The sequence below is a fragment of the Temnothorax nylanderi genome, unplaced genomic scaffold, assembly GCF_030848795.1.
Source record: "Temnothorax nylanderi isolate EJ_2023f unplaced genomic scaffold, tnyl_v1.0 TNYL_tig0001_pilon, whole genome shotgun sequence".
Classification (NCBI taxonomy): domain Eukaryota; kingdom Metazoa; phylum Arthropoda; class Insecta; order Hymenoptera; family Formicidae; genus Temnothorax; species Temnothorax nylanderi.
The window spans coordinates 2,414,155-2,427,936 of record NW_027249063.1 but is presented as its reverse complement, the minus strand read 5'-3'; the positions used below and the strand labels follow the sequence as shown (position 1 = coordinate 2,427,936).

The window sequence follows — 13,782 nt, the reverse complement described above, 5'->3', positions numbered from 1 at the left end:
CGAATATTTAAGCCTCGATTCATTTCCAGCGGCATGATCGTCAACAATGCGAGAATCGGCGATTGAATCGACGATTGTGTTGCGATTGTCATATCCACGGCTCACAATGGCCCTCCTAGGATTGTCCGGCAGGAATTATCAATCCTATACAGTGACTAAATCCACTAGACTTTAGACGGGAAAGGATAAGGCAAACCGGGTTTGATTTCGTGCCAAGAGATTGGAACTGTGAACAAGCGTTTCGCACTGCCAATAAATGCGACATTTCGTAATGTGAATCCTCAACCTTCTTTGTACTGTGCAGATAACTTGACTTTCTTCCTATCCGAGAGATATAAAAAAAACTCAGAATTACGTAAGCGCTAAAGGCTGCATTTTAGAAAGAACTAAATAACAAGAGTTGTCCTCGATCGAGATTAATTCCAAAAGAAAATATCTCTCGCATGAAATATATGTATTACAAGTTATTATGATTAACGGTGTTTAAATATAGAATTATATCATATCTTAAGAATATATAATATTGCTTTTTCATCTTGAAATTCTACTTCAATAAAATACCTTCTATTTCCATTTTTAACCACATTTTTAAGTATTCTTACGGTTGCCTTTTTCTACATAATTCCTTTATTCCTTTTCTTTGGCGAGAAGATAAAACGACAGGGAAAGAGCTCCCAGCACACGACTTCCTTTTCACATGCACAAAGAAAATTCCGTTTCGATCGTCGCGAAAGTCATAAAAACTTGCATGCATGTGCGAGAAAGTAGAGAAACGTTATTACTTTTGCGTACCTGCATTGGGGTGCTCTTTTAACGATTTTTTTCTTTTCAACGTGAATTATTACTTTTTATTACCGCATTTTACCGCATCAACGTCAATGTATATTGTTATTTATAGTTTTTACACCAATTGAAATTTATTGTTACGTGTAGCATTATTTTTATAAGAGCATAAAACTCAAATATTATTTTTTTTATCTTTCTGGTTGAGGAAGATTAAGTTGGAATGTGTTTATGTATGAATTCACCGATATATGAGGAAGAAAGATTTATTGGATGAATAAAATTGACGTATGCTTTCGTTCAAACACAAATATATCAAGTCTATTGAGAAAATCATATATATTCAACGAAACGCCAGTTGATTCAACGTATACAATTAATGCAATCATATTGGGAAAATGCATTCTCTCATTAAAATGTAATTAATTCAATGAATTCTACATTTGTTTGTACACGGGCAGCTATCAAATTTATTCAACCAAGTCGAATGATTAACTGTGTAATATTCGATTATATATAGCCGACGAAACGTCGGAATTTCCGCCAATTTTCCTCACTTCAATCATAGCAAAAATGTAATTTCGTGTTGTTCAATTATTTAATGTTTCGCAGCGTATCGATTTGTGTTCGCGTTACAATCGACTCGGATGTCAGAAAAGTTATCGCATCGATTTTCATATTCTGCGTCCGAAGTATTTTCGACTGAACAGAATCGTAAGTAAAGTTATGGAATATTTACAAGTCCTATGAGCAACGGCTGCCCTTCTTCCAGGCATCTCTGATGTAGTTTGCATCAAATCGAAGTTATGTATTATTTCGAGTTGGTCTCTCTTGAAATAATATTCATGTATTTTACAAAGACATTTTGTTGAAAAAAAGTTTGTATCTTGTATTAATGTGTTTATATTAAAGAATTATTTGCAATAAGAAACATTCGTGCAACAGAAATATGGTTTTTTTTTTGCAAAAGACCGAATACCGTAAAATAAGATTTTAACGTCTTTATTTCTTACGATAATTTTTATATTTATTTTAGCAGTTGTTCCCGAGTCGTTAAACGTAAGGATAATTAAAAAAGAATTTTTTTATTAGATATCATGCAGGGCAACGTAGCAAACAAATGGCGAACACCAGCTGTGCAGCGGATTATGAAAGACCATGAAGGAACAAAATACCGACGAGTTATAGCGATGTTACGGGGTAAAATCTCAACATCTGTTATCCAATCTCTCTTGTTGCAAATTTCTCTTCTTTACAAAAGAACGGGATAAATTTCGCGAAAAAATGTAATGCGAACCATAAAATGTTGAACGAGAAATCGCGTACAAAGCAGAACATAAAATTATATTTTTAATTAACAGTACGAGCTCATAATCCCGTCCACTCTAAATTCTAATGTATACTGAGTTAGATATAAGATTACAATATTTTTTAAAATAATTAAAATTTGATATTAACCCTCCGTGTGTAGGTACATGTCTTTTTTTTTGTACTTTCTCAGTGCACACGTCTGTCACGTCCGAATATTTTCCTTACCTTATAGTATTTTAAAAAATCTGAAAAAAATTCATAAGACATTGTAGTTGACGATTTTATAATCATTTTAATAAACATCGTTTTTTAAATATTTTATTTTTAATAAACTTTGAAAGAAATGGGTTTCTTTAAAAATTTGTAACTTTTTCTATGCAGAAAAAAATCCTTTTAAGGTTTTTCACTTCAGAAATGCGTTGAAGAAAAAAATAATGCAGATATCTTCAAAAAAGTTTAATTATTCAGGAAGGTCAAAATGATACTTTTTAGTAGGGAAAATCGTTAATAAAAAATTTAATTATATAAGTTAAAAATTATATATAATATGGCATATGCGACATTTTTCAATAATTTATTAAAAATTTTAGGTGCGCAACTAAGTTTCCGGGTTTTTTTAATCAATAAAAAATGGAAAATTTCAAGAGAAATACAAAAAATGGTTTATTCTAAGTATCGTCCCTCGCTAGCTATACATTTTCGCCATCTCTCTGGCAATACATGAATACCGCGACAATAAAACGACGCGTCTTTGGACCGAAACCATTCATCCAACCAATTTTGCACTTCTTCGAAATTGGTCAAGTGTAGCCCAGCCAAGCCATGCGCTATCGACCGGAACAAGTGATAATCGGAAGGCGCCAGGTCTGGCGAATACGGCGGGTGCGGTAGCAGATCCCATTTTGATGGTGTCCTGGACGATGGAACTGCGATGGCACGGAGCGTTGTCGTGCTGCAATATCACTCGTTCGTGTCTCGTGTCCCATTCTGGCCGTTTTTCGAGTAATGTATGGTTTAAATTGATCAGTTGTTGTCGGTAGCGATGCCCATTGACAGTTTCGCCCGGTTTCAGCAGCTCATAGTACACGATTCCTTTCTGGTCCCACCAAACGCAGAGCATTGTCTTCTTTCCAAAACGATTTGGCCGTGCCGTCGATGTTGATTCTTCACCAGGTGAAAGCCACGATTTTTTGCGTTTGGGATTCTCTAAATATATCCACTTCTCATCGCCAGTAACAATTCGATGAAGAAAACTCTTTCTTTCATGCCGCAAAAGCAAAATTTCGGAAGTGGCTCTTCGATTTTCCATCTGTCTCTCAGTCAACTCATGCGGCACCCATTTTCCTTCCTTTTTAATTTTTCCCATGGCATGTAAACGTTTGGAAATACCTTGGTGAGTCATATTTAATGCCTCCGCAAGTTGATCTTGTGTTTGCGTATCATCTTCATCCAATAACGCTTGCAGATCGGCGTCCTCAATTGTTTTTGGTCTTCCGGAGCGCTCCTTGTCCTCAGTGTCGAAATCGCCACTTCTGAAGCGTTTAAACCAATCTTCACAGGTAGTTTTCGATGGTGCATGTTCGCCGTAGGCCTCCTCAAGCAAACGACGTGCTTCAGCTGCATTTTTTTTTCAAGTTAAAGCAGAAAAGCAAAGCTTCCCGCAAATGCTGTTTATTTGGCACAAAACTCGACATCTCCGTTGTTAGAAAAAATATTTTTGCGTTGCGATATGTGTTTATATAACGACTGGTTATTGTTAACAGATGTCCAAGCTATAACTTCAGACAACTTCAGACATGTAAGTCGAGTACATGTGTTATTGGTGCCATCTATGTGTGAAACCCGGAAACTTAGTTGCGCACCTATATATGTAGAAAAAATAGGATACGTAGAAAAAATTTATAATTGGTTTACATTTTCATTCAATGCAATTGATACATATCATGCGCCGATGCTCCTCACAAACCGCTCTCCCGCACTCGTAGCAGCACCATGCAACCTTTCGATCCATTTTCGTTGGACACATGCTACACCGCTTACGTTTCAGCAGCTTGTCCGTTTTTGCAATGCCCGCTTTTGGATTGTCGTCTTCTCCTAGAATTTTTAATATATTCTCCTTGACATCCCTGCGGAGTGTCGGCATTTGCGCTCTCTCTCTTAAATAAGGTGTCACAAGAGCTAAGACAAGCTCTTTCATAAATTCTCGTTGATCTAGGACTGCATTTGTAGGAAGTAAATTGAACAAAATGCCAGAATTGACTCCTGCTTGGTCCAACATTCCCATGAAGAACCGCATGGGCCATCGCTGAGTTCCTCTCGAGCACGAGTATAAGCTGCAGAGGTGACTGAAACAATTTGTGCCTTCTTTCGTCCGATTATAATATTCAACAATTTCCGGCCTACCAGGCACTTGATTAGTTTTTCCATTTTGATCCAATGACGAAAGCAGCAGCACGACTTTATTTTTTTTGGGACAGTAGGATACCAACGTTTTTGTGGTATCATAAGCATAACGTACAGTACCTGCCGCTGCGGTTCTCTTGAACGATTCCGGTAAATGTTGCTTATTTTTACTTATTGTACCAACCATAGATAGCGAATATTCTTTGAGCATCTTATCGAATATTTCTATTGATGTAAACCAATTGTCACAAGTCAGAACACGGTTTGATCCATAAATAGGTTGACATATAGTTCGGACGTAGTAGCTGGGAATACTTTCACCAGCAAGCGTGTTTACTTTCCCCACGTATGGAAGAGCATTATATAAATAATTAGTTGTCGCATCATTCAGACACATAATCTTAATTCCATAACGTTCCTTACTTTTTATATAAACTTTTGCCGGGAATTTGCCTCGAAAACCGAATAGCTGCTTATCAGCAGTCATTTCCTCAGAAGGTGTGTAATTCGTCATACAATTTTGTATAAATTTCTCCCACAAATCTCTTATAGGAGCCAACAAATCATGTTTTCGTCTCTCTGCGCGAGTATTTTTGTCGTCGAATCTCAATCGAGCAGCAAGGAATCCAAAACGACGGCTACACATTACTGCCTTGAACAGAACGTAACCGAATTCTGTTGACCACAGTTCTCCAATATTCACATGAGCACTTTTTTTCACGCCGGCAAAATACAAGAGCCCTATGAATGCTTTTATTTCCGTAGCCGTAGTGCTATATGTTCGATCATTTGTGGACATTTCTTGCACGTGCCTATCTATTTCCTTATTTGTGTGCTGCACGATCATATCAATCATTTCATCCGTGAACAGACACGACCACATCTCTACAGGTGAAGAAGCGTTGACAGCACCATTCTTCGGAGCCGGTATGTAGATTACAGTGTTAGATAGTTGACCTTCAGTCTCAGGAGCCCGTAGACACCACTTGTGCTTATTTTTTCCGTAAACAAACGATCTCTGGCGACGAATAGTTGAAGTCGCTACCTGTTCAGATTCAGACAGAGCCGCTTCTTCATCTTCCTCCTTAATTTCAAAAAGACTGTCGTCATCATCATCGCATTCCTGCTCTGTATCCGACGTTTCTTGATCCTCGACGAAGTCCTCTTCATCCGAAGGATCATCTCCAAACGATTCTTCTTTGATCTTTCGAGGTCGAAACGAGTAACGAGCTTCGGCCGCCGTCCGAAATTCCATTTTGTGACAATAACTAAATAGAGAAGCAACTATTCGTTAAAATCTTTTCAGAGGACATTGTTTTGACCAAAAACAACATAAATCAGTGGTCAGAAAGTCAGAATTAGCATATTCAAGACGAGATTTTCGAGTGCTACGTCTACTTCTCTCCCCTTGCCTCTCCACTCGGCTGGCGAGCCCTACAAATGACGAGCACGCTGCGCCGCTCAAGCACAGGGTTGTCACATGTCCGCAGGACTTGCGAGGGGCGCAATTATATTAATTCTGCACCTGTATACGTTTTTTTTACCTTTATAGTGCATACGTGGGTCTGTCGCGTCTGACGTTATTTTCCCTACCTTAAAGTTTTTTAAAAGTGTTAAAAAATTCACAAAACATCTGTCTACATTGTAGTTGACGATTTTATAGTTATTTTGATAAACATCATTTATTTAACGAATATAGAAAACGGGCTAACTAAGAACCAAGCGCGGTAAATGATGCGCGAAAGTTTTATTTTTACTTCTATTTTACATATCTTCCAATCTTGACTGCGCGCCGACTAAATTTGTCAGACTTGAAACACAGCTCCGGTTGGAGTAGTAAAATTCCCTCCTACACCTAATTAAATCGAATCGATTTAATTTTTTATGCTATATGCATCTAAATAACTGTTAAGAAATCATTGCGAAAAATATTACCTCAGCCAGGGTTCGAACCTGAAACCTCCTTCATTCCGTGAAGGTGTCGTACCAATTCGACCACTGAGGCATGTGGTAATATTTATCGCAACTAATTTTAATTACAACTAATAATAGGTTATTGCGATAAATATTACCACATGCCTCAGTGGTCGAATTGGTACGACACCTTCACGGAATGAAGGAGGTTTCAGGTTCGAACCCTGGCTGAGGTAATATTTTTCGCAATGATTTCTTAACAGTTATTTAGATGCATATAGCATAAAAAATTAAATCGATTCGATTTAATTAGGTGTAGGAGGGAATTTTACTACTCCAACCGGAGCTGTGTTTCAAGTCTGACAAATTTAGTCGGCGCGCAGTCAAGATTGGAAGATATGTAAAATAGAAATAAAAATAAAACTTTTGCGCATCATTTACCGCGCTTGGGGTTCTTAGCCCGTTTTCTATATTCGTGGATTTCCATTGGAACCTATACTTCGAATTTTAAATAATTTATTTAATATTTTATTTTTAATGAATTTTGAATAAGAATAAAGGAAAGAGAAGGATTTCTTTAAATTTGTAATTTTTTTCAATGCAATATTTAAAAAAATCATTTTAAAATTTTTTACTTTAGAAGTGTTCAAGAAAAAAAATAGTGCAGATTGATACCTTTAAAAAAGTTGAATTATTCAGGAGGGTCAAAATAATACTTTTTGGGTAGCGACAGATCCACGAAAATTATTGACAAATAAAAAATTGAAGATAAAATTATATATAATAATATAATATAGCATATATGACATTTTTAAATAATTTATTACAAATTTATAGTATAAACAAATATTAAAAACAAGGGCTTGCGAACTAGTAAGATATTCGTGCTGTTAGGACAAAGGGGGTTACTGTAATTTTTAATTTTAATATGTAACGACTATTCCGTTTATTTATGTTCAGCGATCAATGTCATTGTTTGTTACACTGAAGAAGGCCATAGTACTGGCCGAAACGTTTGTTTTTGATTATCTGTAATATTCAGAATATATTATAGCAGCTCGAATATCTTGCTAGTTCGCAAGCCCTTGTTTTTAATATTTGTTTATATTAAGCGAACACTATCTACCAATTGTTTATAGTATAATATAATATGTAGGATATGTTGAAAATAATTCGTCCGCTGAGCTTCGGTTGCCGTCCGAAATTCCATTTTTTACGAATAACTAAACTAAAGAAGCAATTATTCGTCAAAAAGGGATCTATTCGTCTTTTAAAGGGATGTTGTTTTGACCAAAAACAACATTTATCATAAATAATTGCAACATTGTTACAGCAAAAGTCTTTCATAAACACGTTCAAAAGACGTAAAAAGTAGGAATTTTAAATGTCTTTATCTAAAATGTCTTTATCATTAAAACTAAACGTTTCTATAATAGTTTTTTAAACGTTATTTTATATCGGAAAAGAAACATTTCATCGAACGTTTTTCGAATAAACATTTTTACTCATGAGAAACGTTTCTAAAAATCGGTTATAAAACGTTTCGGAAAAACGCTTATAAAACATTTCTGAAACGTGTACGTGCTAGCTGGGTAGTTATAACAAATATATTCATGCGTATATAAAAATTAAAAAACAGAGGATTTTGATTTAAAAAATTCGATAAGAATAGATTATATACATATAATAATTAAAAAGAGCGCCCCTCGCAAGCTCATACGGACATGTGACAGTCCTGTGCCTAGAGCGGCGGCGTGGTCGTCAGCCGAGCGGACAGGCAATGGGAAAGAAATAGGCGTAGCTCGAAAATCGCCTCGAATGTACTAATTCCGACCACTGTGACTAGAGATTATTTATGTAATAAATAATTAGCAAAATTGTTACTTACAGAAAAAGATCACGTTCAGTGCTTACGTGGGTTTGAGACGTCCGTGCGTGTCTCTAACTTGCTCGGCACTCGGCGACATATTGCTCTTTCGTAACGGCTATGGATCGTTGAGTCCCTCTCCAACCTACGTTTTTTAAAGAGGGGGAGCCAGAGAAGCCAGATTCAAGTTCCGACTAGTCTCGGCTAACGGAGCTTTCCCCCTCTACATACGCATACAAAAACGCTCGGTCTATTCGTGTGACGCGTGAGTTACACGAATAGACGGAGTGTCTTTGTGTGCGAAGTAGAGGGGGAAAAACGCCGTCAGCCGAAACCAGCCGGGACGTATTCGGCTTTGAGGGGAGCCAGGCAGGCAGGCAGGCATGCCAATTTTGCCGTTACGAGCAGACGTTATTTCGACTCGGACGCTGTAGACCCGCGTATGCACACGGAGGGTTAAAGCGGTGCTCGGAATTACCGACAGAACCTAATTTTCGCGCACATGCCATCTTTTATTGTATATAATTTTTTTTCTTTCTCAACGTAAAGTTAACTCGTCCCTTTTCCGTTTGGGTGTATATTTCAATCTTGGAAAAGAATTTATAATTCTATAGAATCAATAAAGCATGTATGTACGCGAAAATTACATTTTGTCGGTAAAACAGATGACTTCAGCATCGCCTTAATTATTTCATTAAAAATAAAATAAAAGTCATAAATTATTATTCTTCAAACAAAAATTGATGTAAGTAAAAAAAAAAAATGTAAAGAGAGATTTTAAAAATAATCTCCTCTAATTAAGAGAGTGCGCAGAAATTAAACGCGCAACGTATCGCAAGAGTTAAACGTCTATGTACAATTATGAGAAAACGCAACGAAAGTTTGTTACGTCGAGCATCGTTATACTTTAATTGTGCATAAATCTCTTGCTCGGAAACAGGTCCTGAAATAGTTTACAGTTTCCCCAAAAGTTTCCACTTTAGTCTCTCTTTGATTTCTATGTAGCGAGAGATAAACGCGGTACAAAGAGAAAATGTTCACCAAGAGATGGGAGATGTATCTCCGACGAGTGAGGAATTCTCGCGCGCTTTTCCGGTATATTCTGAGGTACTACCAATGTTCTAACGCGTAAGACAAGTCGAACTTATTTACGCAAAATTACATATATCTTTTTAAAAAGTGATATAAATGTTCCAAAGTATTTCGAATTTCTAATCTAAGACCGATTACATTATTACCGAAAAATTACTTGATTATTGTAAGTATACAATTAGTCATCTTTTAATACTTTCGCGCTCAATCATTACAGTTTTTACAATCAAAATAGTTTTTAAAGTGTACATCCTAATGTGCACACAAACAAGAATGACTAAAATAAATCATTATCTTTATTATATCTAAGCTAATTTATTTCTTAATTCATCGAATGCGCATAGTTTCCTATTAAGGAACTTCATATATTAAAGCTAATATAAATAAGTCATTATTATTATTATGTATATCCAACAATAAGCTAATTTATTTCTTAATTTATCGAATGCGCATACTTTCTCATTAAGAAACTTCATACATCAAAGCTAATTTTGTATTTAGGTACATTGTCCCATTTTCTCCCCCAGTCATATTACAATTGTCTTATTTTCTCCCTTAGTTAATAGTTCGATAACTGGGGCACGTCCATCGCATGTTTATGCTGTGTCATATGCCTTGTATGTACTATATATGGCGAAGTGCGTGTGGGCGATTTGCGTTTTCTTTCAAGGAGGACTCACCCAGAAATATTGCCGGTTGAAGCCGGGGATCTTCGTGTGAGAGGCCCCGACTTCGTGAAGGTACGTCAGGAACGCATCCATGTCGTCCAGGCTCTTGATACCTTCGTCGAGGGTAGACATGACCGTTTTCGCGTGCTCGGCCAGTTCCATGCTCGTAGACTGCTGCTCCTTTGTCTTTAGTTCCCGAAACTTCGTGAACATATTTAGCAATTCCGCGTTCTCTTCAAATAACCTAAAAGCATACGGTGTACAGTGTCGTTAGAGAGGAGATTGCCGAGATACTAATAGTACCAATAATTGCTTGTATCGATAAAATTCGAAATTAAGTGTCATATAAATATCCGAAAATTTAATATATTTTATTCTTTATATGTAAGATACTTACAAAATTGTATCTTACATAGAAGATAGAAGAGAATATTATAAATATATTTCCTTGTCATTAATTAAACTGATAATTACATAAAAAAATTATTTATTATATATGCATAAGATCACAAACGTATGTTGGAGTAGAAATTCAAATCAAGTGTGTTTAAAAAATCATTTAGTGAATTATAATTTATGATTTAAAATACGTAGTCGCCAAAGATAGCTAAGTTTTTATAGAAATAAGTTTGAGAAGCAAGGAACTTTCGATTAAAAATTCAAAAAATATAAAGTTGAATCAAAGAAGCGAAACTAACAAGTAATTAAAAAAACGTTGAGCGTTTTTATTAAAAATTAACTTCCTCCGTTCTACAAGAACTGTAAATTTTAAACTTAATTCTCTGATGGTCGGAGATAAATCTTTCCCGATACTTTCCAAATGTATTTGGTGAGTCCCGAGATTCACACACACAAAATCTGCGTATAAAAATTTAACCCCCAATTCCTTTTGAATGTCTAATATTCCGCGATGCCTTTTCACGATATCTTTTATTTTTCATTGATCGAAGGACGACCGGAGGGACAAACCGGGTGACGTACCTTGAATTCTAAACTCCACGTTATCTAACACCAGCATATACCAGGAGAGGAATCGATCTCTAAGAAAAGATGCGCGCGCGCCATTTGTTACAATCGTAACTCGTTCGCATCTATCTGATTTCTTTGGAACATTTGTTTTCCTCTCTTTCATATGACACTTAATGCAAATAGATAAAAATATAACCATTGCTTTTATTTAGCGTTGAAAAGAAGCTCGTAATAATTTTAGCGTTATTCGACAGAATATGTCAAGGTATTAAACTGTTAACGAGTGCATATAGCAGTGCGAGTCAATGGGAATTTATCGTTGCAATCTTCGGGCGCACAGGTCTCTCTTTCTCTTTCCCGTGCACAACTCTTTCGAGCTGCACAAAAATTTGATTAACTTTTTCTCTTCGAATTTTGTACTCGTTGACGTAACGAGTACAACGTGGGCCTCGTTATAGCAGCTCGACAAAAATGTTTTCGTTTCGCGGATGGCAGGTTGCTCTCGGCCATTCATGAAATACCTCTTTGTACAACGAGGCATTCCAATCTCGCGCTTGTCTATCTGGGAAAAAATGTACGCGCAAGGGAGAAAATATAAACCACGTTATTTTATCTTTGATGGTTCCGACAGTTAATAAGTGCATGCCGTAGTCTAACGCACGAAGCATGAAGCACCACCACGCATTTTCTTTTTAGTCTGCAAAATATAATGTTTTTTCCGTTTTTACGCTTTATATTTTACAAACAACAGGGAATATAATAAAATAATGAAATTTTCTCTCCATGGTAATGTAACGCGCGCGCGCGCGTATCTGCTTACATATTATCTCTCTGTATTATTATACATGCTATCTCTGTACTTGATAAATTTTTCCTGTGCGCGTAAAAATCGCAGAACATAATTAATAAAATTGTATTGTCTAAATATATATGGTACAAATAAGAAGATGCGCAAGGAGTGATCCGCAGCATTTTTAGCTTTTATTCAAAGAATATGCAAAATTAATCGGTGTATTCCAGGAACTTGATGTTACCTCGAGGGAAAAAAATCGTCGCATCAGAAAGAAATCACGAGATCATCGATATTCAAATTATCCGATATCGCGTCAAGATTATTCCACGCGCGTATTTCTTTTTTGCGTCCATGTAAATTATCTTTCCTCGAGGAAAATGACATTTCGCGTGGTATCTGTCCACCGTGATTTTTCCACGGCATGCTCGTTTTACACTGTCGGTTACGGCGCCGAATTTTATTTTATCTCGGCGAATAAATGTCCGTGAAGAAGCAGAAACGAGAGCACGAGGTCAACACAATTTTGAAAACTCCGTAAATTCAAGTATATATGAAATACCCTCCAAGAAGATCGTTCACGAACGTATAAGTAAATAATACATCTTCGCCTCGGCGCGCCGGGAGCAAATTTAAATGAGGGACGTCGGTCCGAAGAGATATACAATTTCATTTTTTATTTACTTTAATTTAGGCGTTAAGTATATTTCATCTGTGTGCACGATAATTAATTAGATATGCCACGAAGAAAAATTCTTGCAAAAGTTGTATCCTTGAAACGGTATAACATTTAGTTTTCACTTACAAACATTTCATTTTTACATCGCAATAATCGCAATTATTATTGCAATATTAATTTTCTCTAATATATAATTATTATTAAAATATATATTGCCTGCTAAAATTTTCAATCTTTTTATTTATATATAATATTAATATAATTTTACTTATAAATTACTAAAAGTCGCAGGTGAGAAATTTCTTCATTTTCACACATATTTGAAAAATTATTAATATGTCTTTCTCTCTCTCGATAAAGCTGTACGACATATGCCATATAATAATTGTGCACATATGATAGTTGAATCATCTGCAATATATGCAATCGAGTCTGTCTCTTATCGCGGTTCGTTATCTGCCCATGCTTCGCGCACATGCTTCATAAATCTCTGTAGATTGATTAATTACGATTAAATATAGAAAGCCCAGAGGCGTATGCATGACTGATGTTTTACCGTGCCGTCAGTTTATGACGTGTTAGAATATCTATATACATTTAAGCAATAAGGACCAACTAGTAAATCTCGATCGAAATTCGATCGATATGAATTGAATTTCTTTTGTCATCTCCGATTTTGGATTAAAAAAATTCTGCAATCTACCGCGATATCCTTGAACTTCAGTGAAAAAGCGGACTGCTCGCGCTTTAAACGATACGCAATTTCAAGCCGAAGACGAGGGTTAAAGAGCGCGTAAACGCAGATTTGCATGTAAGTTACCGCGATGCAAATGGAATCGACGTGACTGAAGGGGGCCTCGACGGCTGACGGGCGCAAGTATTGACCGGGTACGGATATAATATTTTTAAATGTAACTCCCCGACGGGCAATAAACGGTATAACGGTATCCGCTCGGTAAGTTCGGCGGGTTCTTATCGTCTGGGAACGGATTGAAAAGTTTCGTATCGGAAATCCATATATTCTCTCCCCGTGAAAGATGCTTAAAAGCGACGAGAAACAACGATACTGCTGTCGATTCGGCGCGCGCGCGACGTTAGTAGCTTTTCCATCGCGCTGCTCTCATAATCCGATAAAAAAAGCATCTAATGATCGATACGGCGACGAGTAATTATCAACATTGCATCGAACATTGATGCCGATGTCTCGTTGCAGCCGTTTCGATTCCTACAATGACGTTCGATTATAAACATTTCTTTATTTTTTTTAATTATTAAATTAATAATTTTTTAAATTATTAAATTAAAA

General features: G+C 36.3%; 2 protein-coding genes across 3 annotated transcripts in view; both read right to left on the bottom strand.

The window, feature by feature from the left end:
* The window catches only part of LOC139775077 (neuroglobin), a 47,001-nt gene that overhangs the window by 10,012 nt on the left and 23,207 nt on the right, over window positions 1-13,782 (bottom strand). For both annotated transcript variants that reach the window (XM_071710840.1, XM_071710916.1), the window contains one exon: window positions 10,051-10,282. In XM_071710840.1, coding sequence (XP_071566941.1) covers window positions 10,051-10,282 — 232 coding nt within the window. The remainder of the gene's footprint in view (window positions 1-10,050; window positions 10,283-13,782) is intronic.
* On the bottom strand, window positions 2,733-10,044 carry LOC139774815 (piggyBac transposable element-derived protein 4-like). The gene is made up of 2 exons (XM_071710331.1): window positions 8,300-10,044; window positions 2,733-5,765 (listed from the first exon to the last, which is right to left on the bottom strand). Exon 2 carries the CDS (start codon window positions 5,750-5,752, stop codon window positions 4,013-4,015), a length of 1,740 nt encoding a protein of 579 aa, XP_071566432.1. The 5' UTR covers window positions 5,753-5,765; window positions 8,300-10,044; the 3' UTR covers window positions 2,733-4,012.